This window comes from Haliotis rufescens, unplaced genomic scaffold, assembly GCF_023055435.1.
Source record: "Haliotis rufescens isolate VD_foot unplaced genomic scaffold, xgHalRufe1.0.p SCAF_15, whole genome shotgun sequence".
Taxonomy (NCBI): Eukaryota; Metazoa; Mollusca; class Gastropoda; order Lepetellida; family Haliotidae; genus Haliotis; species Haliotis rufescens.
In genome coordinates this window covers 20,799,271-20,811,752 of record NW_025963835.1, presented here as the reverse complement: position 1 = coordinate 20,811,752, position 12,482 = coordinate 20,799,271, and the positions used below count along the sequence as shown (strand labels likewise).

The following is a 12,482-nucleotide window of genomic DNA, read 5'->3' as shown; positions in this document are numbered from 1 at the left end:
GTTGTATTGCGTAGTGCAATTAATGTAATGAGACGATCTTGTGGAGGTTTCGTTTTTTACGCCTGCCACACTCAAGTCTTATTGCAACCCCGCCTGTTTGGTTGAACTTGTGGGGCGGTCGGGTGGCCTACTGGTTAAAGCCTTCGCTCGTCACGCCGAAGACCCGGGTTCGATTCCCGACATGGGTACAATGTGTGAAGCCCATTTCTGGTGTCCCCCGCCGTGATATTGCTGGAATATTGCTAAAAAACGGCGTAAAACCATACTCACTCACTGATGGAACTTGTCCCACAATGGAGAAATTTCACTTTTTGAGTCACCAAACATTAGGGCAATTTGGGGATATATACTCCCCCATTGTGAGTGACCAGTCCCATTAGGCGTTGTTTATTTCTGTAATGGAAAAAATCCCTGAAATGTCTTGGTTCCTTGAGTAGAATCAACGATCCCCTAACTTGCCCTGAGGGATTTCTTCTACACCACGGTACTGTTGATATATAATTTTAACTTGTTTTACTTGTTAAAATTATCTTTCAGAATGGCCATTGAAATCCTGGCTCCAAATTGACTGCAACAACAATAGCGTGACGTCAGAATAATGGTTTAATATTTCTACAATATCTGGCCACTGCAAACTGCTAATTAAGAGCCTCGCGTCTTCGTTTCTCACAGTATCAATCACTGCATTGTCCGGTCCAGACTCGACTCTTTACAGGTCGATGTAATATTGCCGGAATAGTGTTGAGTGCCGTTTAAACAACTACAACCAAACAAATATATCAAAACCGCACTATTTCAGCTATATGACTGTTGCCTGTATTTTTAAATAATCGAGTCTGGAACAGATGATCCAGTGATTGATATTATGATCAACGAGCCACGCCCTCAGAGTACGATGATGTGCTATCAACCAAGTTACCAAGCCTGACCACCCCACAATCAGCATGGGTTGCTGAGGACTAAGTTTAACCCGGATATTCGTCGTCTGGGTTGCTAATTTCAACTTGACTGAAACACCCGTAGCGGCATGGCACGGAGCATCTTCCCGAGGCAAGAGAGTTAACTGACTATAAAAGTCCAGTTTCCACCCTTGCCGAACTAGGCTGGAATTATGGAGTTACATTTTGCCTGGACTAACGAGTCTATGCATAGTCCAATCAAAAGCGCGCAACGAAATCGAAATCCGGTTCGTAAACTGTCGTGCTGATTTCGGTCGATTGCAGGATTTGCAAAGCATGTCCACCGCTAACTCGTCAACAGACATTTTTCAAATCTTTTCATGATTTTAAACAAGGTGCTCACGTGATTTGGTGCAATTTGCGATGTAAGACCCGTTTTATTACAATATAGATCTTGATTATCGTCTGGACTGGGCGCCGCCATTTTGTTTGAATCAAATACCAGCGATACAGAGAGTAGGAATCTGATTGGTCAAGAGGAGAGGTTTAGAACAGACATAACTCGTAATAACCACTGGTGGCGCTCCGATCGAGCCCAGGAATTCCAGCCTCGTTCGGCAAGGGTGGGAACTGGACTTTTAAAGTCAGTTAGCCCCGGGAAGATGGACCCGGAGGACATAGTTCCAATTGACTTTGGCTCAAGAGTTCCCACTATGTCAACCGTCAAGTCAATATGATGACTGGCGTATGTGTGATGTTTTCTCAGGTCGAGGCGCCCATGGTCGCCCGTCGGGGCAAAGTAAATCTTATATTCAGGTCGCTCCCTTCCATTCTGTCCGTGTAATATTTGTCGAACCATTCATTTTGTTCCGGTTTGAACCAGTTCTTCCAGTCCCCGACAGTACCTGAAACAAACGAATTATATGATTTGTTCATTTGTTGTATAACGCCGAACTATTCCATTTGACGGCGGTCTGTAAATAATCGAGTCTGGACCAGACAATCCAATGATTGATACTTTGAACATCGATCCACGCAATTGGAATGCGATGACATGAATCAACTAGGCCTGACCACCCGATCCCGTTAGTCGGATCGCCTCTTACAAGCATAGTCGCCTTTTACGGTAAGCATGGGTTGCTGAAGACCTATTCTACCACGGATCGTCACAGGTCTTGTGATATGCATCAACAAGGGTTGCAATTAAGATATGTATGGCATTATATTTAGAAAAAATATGGAATTGTTAAAAGCTCGGAAACGGGATGATTCATGAAGGTTGTGTTGTTGTTTTTAATCAAGATATTTTTTTGTTCTACAGATGATTAATTTAGCCAGCATCTGACTCAGCTGGTGACGTGTTTGAACATGTAGTATCACCTTAAGGTGTGCTAGCTGGTGGGACAAGGCTGATATATATGCAGTCACGTTGTCAGAACGTGATCTTCAGCCTTTTGCCATACGTCTTGTGTGTTTCTAGCAAAGGCTGCATGGATCAACCCTTTGACATGTGTGAGTTTGAATGTCCCTTTGCAGCCAAGATCGTGTAACCTGAATTCCCGTTTTTTATATGTCGTTGTTTGATGTAGCACCGACGGATGAGTGGATGGTTAGTGGCTTGCCAAAGGAAAGACCACACCCTATTGTCATCCTGTTAAATTATTACCGACATTCGTTCTCTGGTTGTCATAGAAACATGTAAATATTCTACCTTTGCGGTACACCCCAGGTAATGCTCCCTGGATAGGTGTTGTGGGTGCCTTTCTCTTCTCCATCACTGTGAAGCTTGTGTGTTCATACAACGCAGACAGGAAGCCCTCACTCCGGTCTGTCCCGAGAAAACTGTCGAGTTTCCTTAATTCCCGTAGATTGTTCTGGTAGTATATAATTAGCTCAAAGTAATGAGAAGTCGATATATTTCTATTTCTAACGTCCATGTAATATCAACAACAACAACAAAATACTACTACTACTACTACTACTACTAATAATAATAACAAAGATAACGTGAATAAAACAGAGGTGAAGGTGAGGTGAAATTGGGTTTAATGTGGCGTCCAAGATTATTGCACTTGTATATAGCGACGTGCATGCATGTGGGTGTGGCTGTTTGTATGTGTCCGGACTGATGCCGAGGTATAGTGCCAGCTCACTGAGATACCATGCCGCAGTTTAACATGAATATCCCACTCAGTTTACCTACTCCGAGCGCCGACCAGTCCTTGTTTTAACGTCTTTTTGTATAACGCGGCCGGGGATCGAACCCCGGACCTTCCGCTCTCCGGGCGGACGCTCTACCACTAGACAACGGAGACGGTCCTGATGAAAAAGAAGAAGGTAAAGAAGACGATGAAGAAACAATTGAAGAAAAATAAGAGGAAGATAAAGATGATGAAGATAGAGAAGATGAAGAAGAGGATGATTAAGAAACTGAAGATGATGAAGGTAAAGACGATGGAGATGAAGAGTGAGTGAGTAAGTATGATTTTACGCCGCTTTTAGCAATATCACGCCGGGGGACACAGTGTACCCATGTCTGGAATCGAACCCGGATCTTCGGCGTGACGAGCGAACGCTTTAACCACTAGGCTACCCAACCGCCCATATTTTACTATTAAGATGGAGACGAAGAAGAAGAAGACGATAAAGAAGATAAAAAAGACAAAGAAGATAAAGAACATGAAGAAGATGAAGAGAAAAGAAGATGAACATTGTATTTTGTTCACAGCTGTTTATATCCAACATGTCTTCACACTAACACAAAAGGAAACACACCAGTAACATTGGCGCTTAGGCCCAAATTACGAAAATGTACTTCTGTTCTGATAGACATGCAGGGCTAAAGCGGTTACCACGTTTGAGAAATCAACGAGGCCCTTGCCGACAAACGTAGGGGTGAGTGAGTGAGTTTGGTTTTACGCCGCTTTTAGCAATATTCCAGCAATATCACAGCAGGGGACCCCACAAATAGGCTTCACACATTGTACCCATGTCGGGTCTCGATCCCGGGTCTTCGGTGTGACGAGCGAACGGTTTAACCACTAGGCTACTCGACCGCCCCGACAAACGTTGGAACATTTCTATAGCCGATGTGGGATCATAGGTTTCTGGCACTCCTAAGGGAAGCAATTCTGTACAGCTAATAGCTGCGCCTTAGACGACTGGGCCACCCGTACACCCTGGCTTAGTGTGAATGTAACCAATTGTGTAGGTCATTTTCGTGTACCAGAATAGTTCTAATACAGACATGGATAAATTGTGAAACTAAATAGAATAACCAGTCTCTATTTTCTGCCGAAACAAATTGCATTGGGTGATGAAAATTATATGAATGGATCGCAGGCAACAGGTGTTCTCGAAAGGGCAAGCATGTCCCGCTCTGCCGGCAGAACCCACCACTAACACAATTTGCATTAAAAGTATGTGGTTATTGACTGAATTACTCCAACAATTTGGACTAAAAAGTAATATTGTACTCCCGCCATACGAAAGCGGCCTGGAAACAATCACATTCACCAATCGTACCTCCTTCATGTCCTCATAGTGAAGAGTAAGGACAGGTAACTCCGGATGCTTTAGTTTTTCTTCTTCCCAGTCCAAGACGAAGTCAAACCACGACCCGTATGAAACTTCAAAGCAGAAATTACAAAATAAGCACATCGATAGATACAAATTGTTACTGCGTAAGATATAATGTTTACAACGAATGTATCTCAAACGTATCTCACGAGTTGTAAGAGAAAATGTTGTGAATAATTATACGTCTTTATATATTTCTCAGAATAAAAATGTTCATGATTTAATAATAAAATATATGAAGTGATGGCATATGCATATTCCATTCGTCGTTGTTCATTCACTTCAACCTACCGGACCCGTGAAGATCCGGGGAAGAATAGGTCTTCAGCAACCCATACTTGCCGTAAAAGGCGACTATGCTTGTCGTAAGAGGCGACTAACGGGATCGGGTGGTCAGGCTCGCTTACTTGGATGAAGCATGTCATCGATCCCAATTGCGTGGATCGATGCTCATGATATCAATCACTCGATTATTTACAGACCGACGTCATATAGCTGGAATATTGCGGCGTAAAACAACCAACCAACCAACCAACCAACCAACTTAACCCTACCGACCAATGTTTTCAATAACAAACTTCGTAAACCAAAAACAAGAATGTCTTCACTGAAAATATACCCAAACTTGCCCTTCACTTACACTTTCCAAGCACATGATATTTCATGAAGTTCTCCCACTTGCCCCTGTAATTGTAGTTGGGGAGTTTGAGAATGAAGTTGTAGTAGCTGACGGCGACGTCTTTAGGGTTCCGCAACAGGTACACGATCTTGCATCTCTTCTTTACAATGTCCGGTGGGAGTAGACTTAGCTTGAAGTGAGTGTTGAGGAGGCGCGGGGATGACATTGCCTGGATGGCGTCATGGGGAGCATATTCCATCATCCCGACCCCCTTTTCCACCGTATCGTCCATCAAACGGCCTGCCAGAAGCATTCGCGACGCCTCCCAAACCCAGTGTGTCCCTGCAGCGACAATAATGATAGGTGAGGTGAGGTGAAATTGGGTTTAACGCCGCGTCCAAGATTATTGCACTTATATAGCGACGTGCATGTACGTGTATGTGTGTGTGTGGCTGCTTGTACTAGTCCGGACTGATGCCGATTTATAGTGCTAGCCCACTGAGATACCATGCCGCAGTTTAACATGAATACCCCACTCAGACACAATATACTGACTCCGAGCCGACCAGTCCTTGTTTTAGCCCCTTAATGCCGAGCGCCAGACAGGGTAACAACAAGTACAATCTTTTAACGTCTTTTTGTATGACGCGGCCCGGGATCGAACCCTGGACCTTCCGCTCTCTGGGCGGACGCTCTACCACAAGACCACGGAGGCGGTCGACAATAATAATAATAATAATAATAATAATAATAATAATAATAACAATAATAACAATAACAATAATAATAATAATAATATAAAAATCACCATTGTTGTGTTTCATTACACCTGATTGCCTGAAAAATGTAATTAAAAAGTCCAAATCTAATGCGGCGCCAGAACCTGAAGGTATTTGAAACCGGTTTTGGTTTTGGTGTCCAAACACCATTACTTCACTGTTTTGATTCTCTTGTGGATACAGGGTATGTTCCGCCTTGGTTGTGCAAGGGTCGAAGAATAACTCTCCCAAAGAAAGGTGATTTGACTGATCCCAAAACTTCCGCCCTATTACTTGTCTGAATACACAATACAAAATATTTACAGGGTGTCTTACAGATATTATGTCATCATACTGCGCATCCAATGAGATTATTTGCATGGAGCAGAAAGGAGCCAGAAAGGGATGTTGGGGTTGTAAGGATCAACTACTAGTTCAGAAAAGCATCCTTGAAGAGGCTAAAACGGACCACCGTAACCTCTCAATGTGTTGAATAGACTCCAGAAAAGCTTATGATTCTGTACCTCACGAAAGGATTTTGTGGTCACTGGAATTTGACTTCCCCGAGTGACTACTTGTTTTACTTAGGTCTTTAATGTACTGCTGGTCATCTCAACTTGAGATGTTTTCGCGGGGGCAGGTGGTGACTCCGGAACCCATTTCTCTCAGAAGAGGAATATTTCAGGGCGATTCTTTTAGCCCTTTGCCTTTCTGTTTGTCACAAAATCCTTTAAGCGTTTTGCACAGCAAAGAGGAAGGTTAACACCCGGGACCTCCTAAGCACAGATTTTACATGGATTTTACATCTCCTTTACATGGATGACCTTGAACTTATTGCCAATGGAGGATCTACACTCCAAAAACTGCTTGTCGATATCGGCATGTCCTTTGGACTCGACAAATGCAACATTCTTCATTTGAAACGTGGCAAGGTAGAAGAGGGAGGATCAGTCGGTTAACTTGGAGGAGTTATTGACCATCTCGTGGACGGTCAGGCCTATACGTACTTAGGGACGCAGATTAGGGACAAACTCCAGAATGCCCATATCAAGGACAAACTTCGGGCAGAATACAAATGTAGACTAAAGAAAATCTGGAGTTCAGAGCTGAACGCTCGCAATAAAGTCAAAGCCACAAATACTTATGCTGTGCCCGTCCTTTCGTATTCTTTTGATGTTGTTGATTGGAAGAAACAAGAAATTCAGGATATTGACACCCTCACACCAAGAATCATGTCAGACAATAGATCCGAATACCCACGCTCTTCCCTCTATCTATATTTACCAATCATAATGGGAGGGCGTGGTTTGATTAATGTGGAGGCTCTTTATGATAGCATTGTTTTGTGCACTTTTGCACACATTTATTTGTATGGTGATCATCTTAAGAAGCTTGTCAAGACTCATGATGAAAACAAGGCATTCCACAGTTTTCTAAAACGAGCCAAGGATGTGGGACATAATCTCAATGTCGGTGTTGATTTTGTTGATGGTTCTGTACTGCTGGACGGTACAGACATTATGTCAACCAAGCGAAGGGCCATATGAAATCGGCCTAGACTCAGTATCAAGGAGGGGCTTTCTGAACGACCACTGCATCGAGTTTATGTGCAGTGTGTTGAGAAGATCAGCAATCCTGCAGGGTCCTGCAGTTGGATGAAGTCCGTCTGGCCTGAAAAGTGAAACAGAAGGCTTTCTGTTGGCTGCTCAGGACCAGTCACTTGCAACTCGAAACCGTCAATGTGAGATTTTGCATCAAAATGTGAATATGAAATGTAGATTATGTAATGAATTAAATGAGACTGTCCAACACATGGTCAGTGGATGCCCAGCTTTGGCACAAACACAGTATCTTAAGCGACATGATGGGGTAGCTCTATCATTTTATTACCGTCTTCGCCATGCTTGTGGTTTTGACACAGAGGTCCATCCATGGTACGACCCAGAATATGTAGAGGGAGAAAATGACCCGTATACAGCCACAGGCGTATCCAGGCCAAAAAACCTGATCTTGTCCTTTTTTGTATTAAATCCTATGAAAATAACTAATCACATTGACACTAATGTGATGGACAAGATGCAGGAAAAACATGGCACATATGCAGACCTCACTTCCGAAATGCCATGCTTGCATCCCAAGTACCAGGTTGTCCGACTTCCCATTGTTCTCGATGCCTTAGGTTTGGTACATCCAAATCTGTTGACTGACATTGGGAGAGTACCCCGGTTTGCTACCAGGAATACAGCCCTTCTGACAATCCGGGTAATGCAGAAGGCTGCAGTGTTGGGGAGTCTCCACATTCTTCGAAAAGTTCTGGGTTGGTTTGACTAGGCAGCGCATCCTGGGACAAGTCCCATTCGCTGTCTGGGCTGCGTGTAGAGGGGGCAAGGGCCCTGAGCTGATGATGAGTCTTACCAGCCATTTCGGTCGATTGCAGGGTTTGCAATGCATGTGTACCGCCAACTCAAACGCTATTTTCCAAATCTTTTGATGTTTTAATCAAGGTGTTCCCTTGATTTGATGCACTTCGCGAAGTAAGACCCGTATTATCAAAATTATAGATGTTGATATCGATCAGATCGTCTTGGCCGGGTGTCGCCATGTTGTTTGAAGCAAATGCAAGTGATATGAGAGGTGGAAAGGAGGGACATAGAAGGGACATAACTCGTAATATCCACTGGTGGTGCCACGAGTATGGTGCTGACAAACCTAGAAACATAATCGGGGCGAACCGGGATTCGAACCCACAATCATAGGTTTCTGGCGTGCCCAAGGGATGCAACTCTGCAAAGCGAATCGCGGCGCCTTAGACGACTGGGCCACCCGTGCCCCCGGCTAAACATGAAATAAACAAGGAATGGTTATTGGGATTATGTATCGATATTAGATTTTTTTTTTTTCAGCTACAGGTACAAAACCGGATAATTGTTTATTTAATACTATTAGCCAGAATTTCTTTAAAAAACCAAACTTGCAACAATGTAGTTTTTGTGACAGGCAATTATTTTTATTTTCCACAGTCTGAAGCATAATTATTTTCTTCAAGAATTTTCGGGTCAATGTATTTTTTCGATAAAACCCCAGGTACTCACAGAATATCAACTGGCTAGCCCCTTATCGCTACGACTGTCGTGGGTCTATGTTAATGTTTCTGGTGTCCTCCGCCGTGAAATTGCTGGAATATTGCTAAAAGCGGCGTAAAACCATACTCACTCACACACTATGTTAAAGTATGGGATTTAGGATCATCTCAGCACAACGATGGCTGCGAGGAAGAGGGCCCGGATTCTGTACCTGACTTAGGGAAGCCGCAGATGAAGATATCGTCATCCCTGATAGGAACCTTGTGTATGTTGACAATGGAGTCTGTCTGGGGGTAGTTGGGATAGTTCTGGCCCTGGTGCTGAAACATTGGGAGCGCATCACCTCCCGCGTCTAGAACCTTCACACGCGACATCTGGCTGGATAGGACTGAAACAAGATGACAGAAACACAAGGTGGTATACAGTAAACTACGGTTATAACGAACTCAAAGGGACTGCTAATTTTAGTTCGTTATAACCGTAGTTCGTTATAAGTACATATACAGCATGACTACAGCAAGTAGTCAGGACCAAAAAGTAAGTTCGTTATATCCGTCAGTTCGTTATAAGCGTGTTCGTTATAACCGTACTTTACTGTATATACACCTGACTACAGTAGCATTTGCATGCTTGTCCATGCTGCGTTAATCGTTTGTTTGTTTGTTGTTTAACGCCGCGCTCAGCAATATTACTGCTATATGACGGCGGTCTGTAAATAATCAAGTCTGGACTGGACAATCCAGTGATTGACATCATGAGCATCGATACAAGCAATTGGGTTACGATGCCATGCATCAACCAAGACCTTCACGGGTCGCGTTAATCACGAATAAGAGTGTGAAACAATGTGGACGTCAATTGCATCAAAACTATCAATCTTTTACACTTTTCAACAGTCCCTTTATATCGAGCAAAATCCCACCAGTTTCATCCTTGGTGTCTTCAGTCTTCGGTACACAGCTTTTCAGGCACTATCGAGGATGCTCTTTTTACCAAGATTTCAGAAAGAGCGTCGTACGTTATTTGTTCAGGGTTACAACATTCAAGGCCTCAGTAAAGCATTCAAAAAGAAATGACGATAGACATGTTGAGGACATTTCTAATTTTGACGTATCAGTGCCGCATCTGTACATAGATCGCCATCACATCATTCTCTTTGTATGTACTGTGTAAATGTGTGTAGGCCTAAAATGTAAACTCTGCAACCATGATTTTGTACATACTGAAAGTCTGATTTAAGGTTGGTTGGTTGGTTTGTTGTTTAACGCCGCACTCAGCAATATTTCAGCTATATGGCAGCGGTCTGTAAATAATCGAGTCTGGACCAGACAATCCAGTGATTAATATAATGAGCATCGATCCACGCAATTGGGATCGATGACATGCATCAACCAAGTCAGCGAGCCTGACCACCCGATCCCGTTAGTCGCCTTTTACGACAAGCATAGTCACCCTTTACGGCAAGCATGGGTTGCTGAAGACCTATTCTACCCCGGAATCTTCACGGGTCTCTGATTTAAGGACCGTTATAACCTAGCATTGTTGAGGGGAATTAGCTCCGGAATCTCCACGCCTTCAAAAACAGATGATTTCAGGCAAAAAGCAGGAAAATGTATTTTTTTTTATGTATAATAAGAAAAGGCAACAAACATACATTCATCAACTGGTCAAACTCATTACGATACAACGTTGTTACGAAAGCCTAATAGTGGCACTTTGGTAGTAGTATTTGTTTTGTTAAATCGACATTTTTCGTTATTTCAATTATTTCTCGAAATTTCGAGTTCTTTCTCGTTACTTAGATTATTTTCTCGTTATGTCAATTATCTTCTCGAAATACAGATTTTTCTGTTTGCCTCGATTATTTTCTCGTTATTTCTATATTTGTTCTCGTTATTTCAATAATTTTCTCGAAATTTCAAAAGAAAATTCTCGTTATTTCAGCTATTTTCTCGAAATTTCGAGTTTTTGAAATAAACTTGAAATAACGAGAGAGAGAAACGCAATTTCGAGAAAATAAGACACATTCAATAACATACATCATTGATCTATTCAATTTGACGTAGTCAACTTACATGATCACTTAAAATACTCTTCTTCATGAATGATGCCAATATTACATTATAATAAATACGGTAAAGCTGGTATCACAATGAGATAATACACATACAGCATCATCAATAATGCTATACTTATTCTCACTTCCAGCTTATTTATTTAATTCAGAACATTTACAAACTTATATACTTCATAATTTGAATTTAAGAAGTAAACATAAAAGAAAACTGAAACACTATAAAATGAAGTGAAATATCGTGAAAATGTAATTGCTGTAACCGTTGAAGACTATGGCAAAGATACCCGGGGCTTAAGCCCAATCTGATAAACGATTCCCCGATTGGTTGGATGACACATGTCTGCAGATCTGTGTTTAGTGAGTGAGTGAGTTGGGTTTAACGCCGCTTTTAACAGTATTCCAGTTATTTCGCGGCGTGCCAGCTTAATGTGGGAGGAAAGCCCGAAGTGATGCAGGTCTCAGACGTTCACCACTTCGGTGAAACCCACGAGCACGGGTAGGGTGCTGACAAACCTAGAAACATAATCGGGTCGAACCGGTATTCGAACCCACAATCATAGGTTTCTGGGGTGCCCAAGGGACGCAACTCTGCACAGCGAATCGCGGTGCCTTAGACGACTGGGCCACCCGTGCCCCCTCGAGAAACAAATAGCATTGATATGATTAGACATAAAAGTAAGATAAGTCTTATTAAGAGGGTCATTCTAATGTGTTATTACATAACGATGACATACGACCAATACAAAACACCCACTTACTGTAAATACTGAATACATACAGTTGTTGCCAATGTGTACAGTGTTCACGTCAAGCAGCTGTAATACGTTGGCTCTGATCCAAGTTAAGAAAAAAGCGTGCAGATCGTGCATGGTTCCCAAGAACGATCACGGAATGTATAGCCGCAAGTGGAAAATACGTGCAAGCTGGTAGCCCAGTGGTAAACACGTTTACCTGAGCCGCCAATATCCAGGTTCGATCCCCTCATGGCGTACACTGTGTGATTTCTATGTTTGTTTGTTGTTTATCGCCGCACTCAGAAATATCCCAGCTGTAAGACGGCGGTCTGTAAATAATCTATTCTAGACCAAACAAACCATGCAGTGATTGACATCATGAGGATCTATCCACGCAACTGGATACGATGACATGCATTAACCAAGTCAGCGAGCCTGACCACTCGATCCCATTAGTGTAGCCTATTCTTAGTGCCCGGTTGCAACCCTTAGTTAAAGAATAATTTTTACATCAAGGATTAACCAGGCCTAAATGTCATTATGTTTTCATTAAGAGTAAGTTTTACATTAGGGTTGTAATAGCGCCACCCATCCCCAGTATTTAGCTAAAAGCGACGTAAAATACTCAGTAAGACCACTTTTAATCAAATCAATTTGTTTGGGCTTAAACATTATAATCGATTTATCGATTAACATATATGCAATTCTGCATGACCTCGGTTTCCTCCCTGTG

The 12,482-nt window shown here is 42.6% G+C and overlaps 1 protein-coding gene across 1 annotated transcript; it reads right to left on the bottom strand.

The window, feature by feature from the left end:
* Positions 1–1,426: 1,426 nt before the first annotated feature.
* On the bottom strand, positions 1,427–9,879 carry LOC124135260 (sulfotransferase 1B1-like). The gene is made up of 6 exons (XM_046500527.2): positions 9,861–9,879; positions 9,150–9,326; positions 5,119–5,439; positions 4,425–4,528; positions 2,611–2,773; positions 1,427–1,804 (listed from the first exon to the last, which is right to left on the bottom strand). Exons 2-6 carry the CDS (start codon positions 9,310–9,312, stop codon positions 1,662–1,664), a joined length of 894 nt encoding a protein of 297 aa, XP_046356483.1. The 5' UTR covers positions 9,313–9,326; positions 9,861–9,879; the 3' UTR covers positions 1,427–1,661.
* Between the last annotated feature and the right edge of the window lie 2,603 nt (positions 9,880–12,482).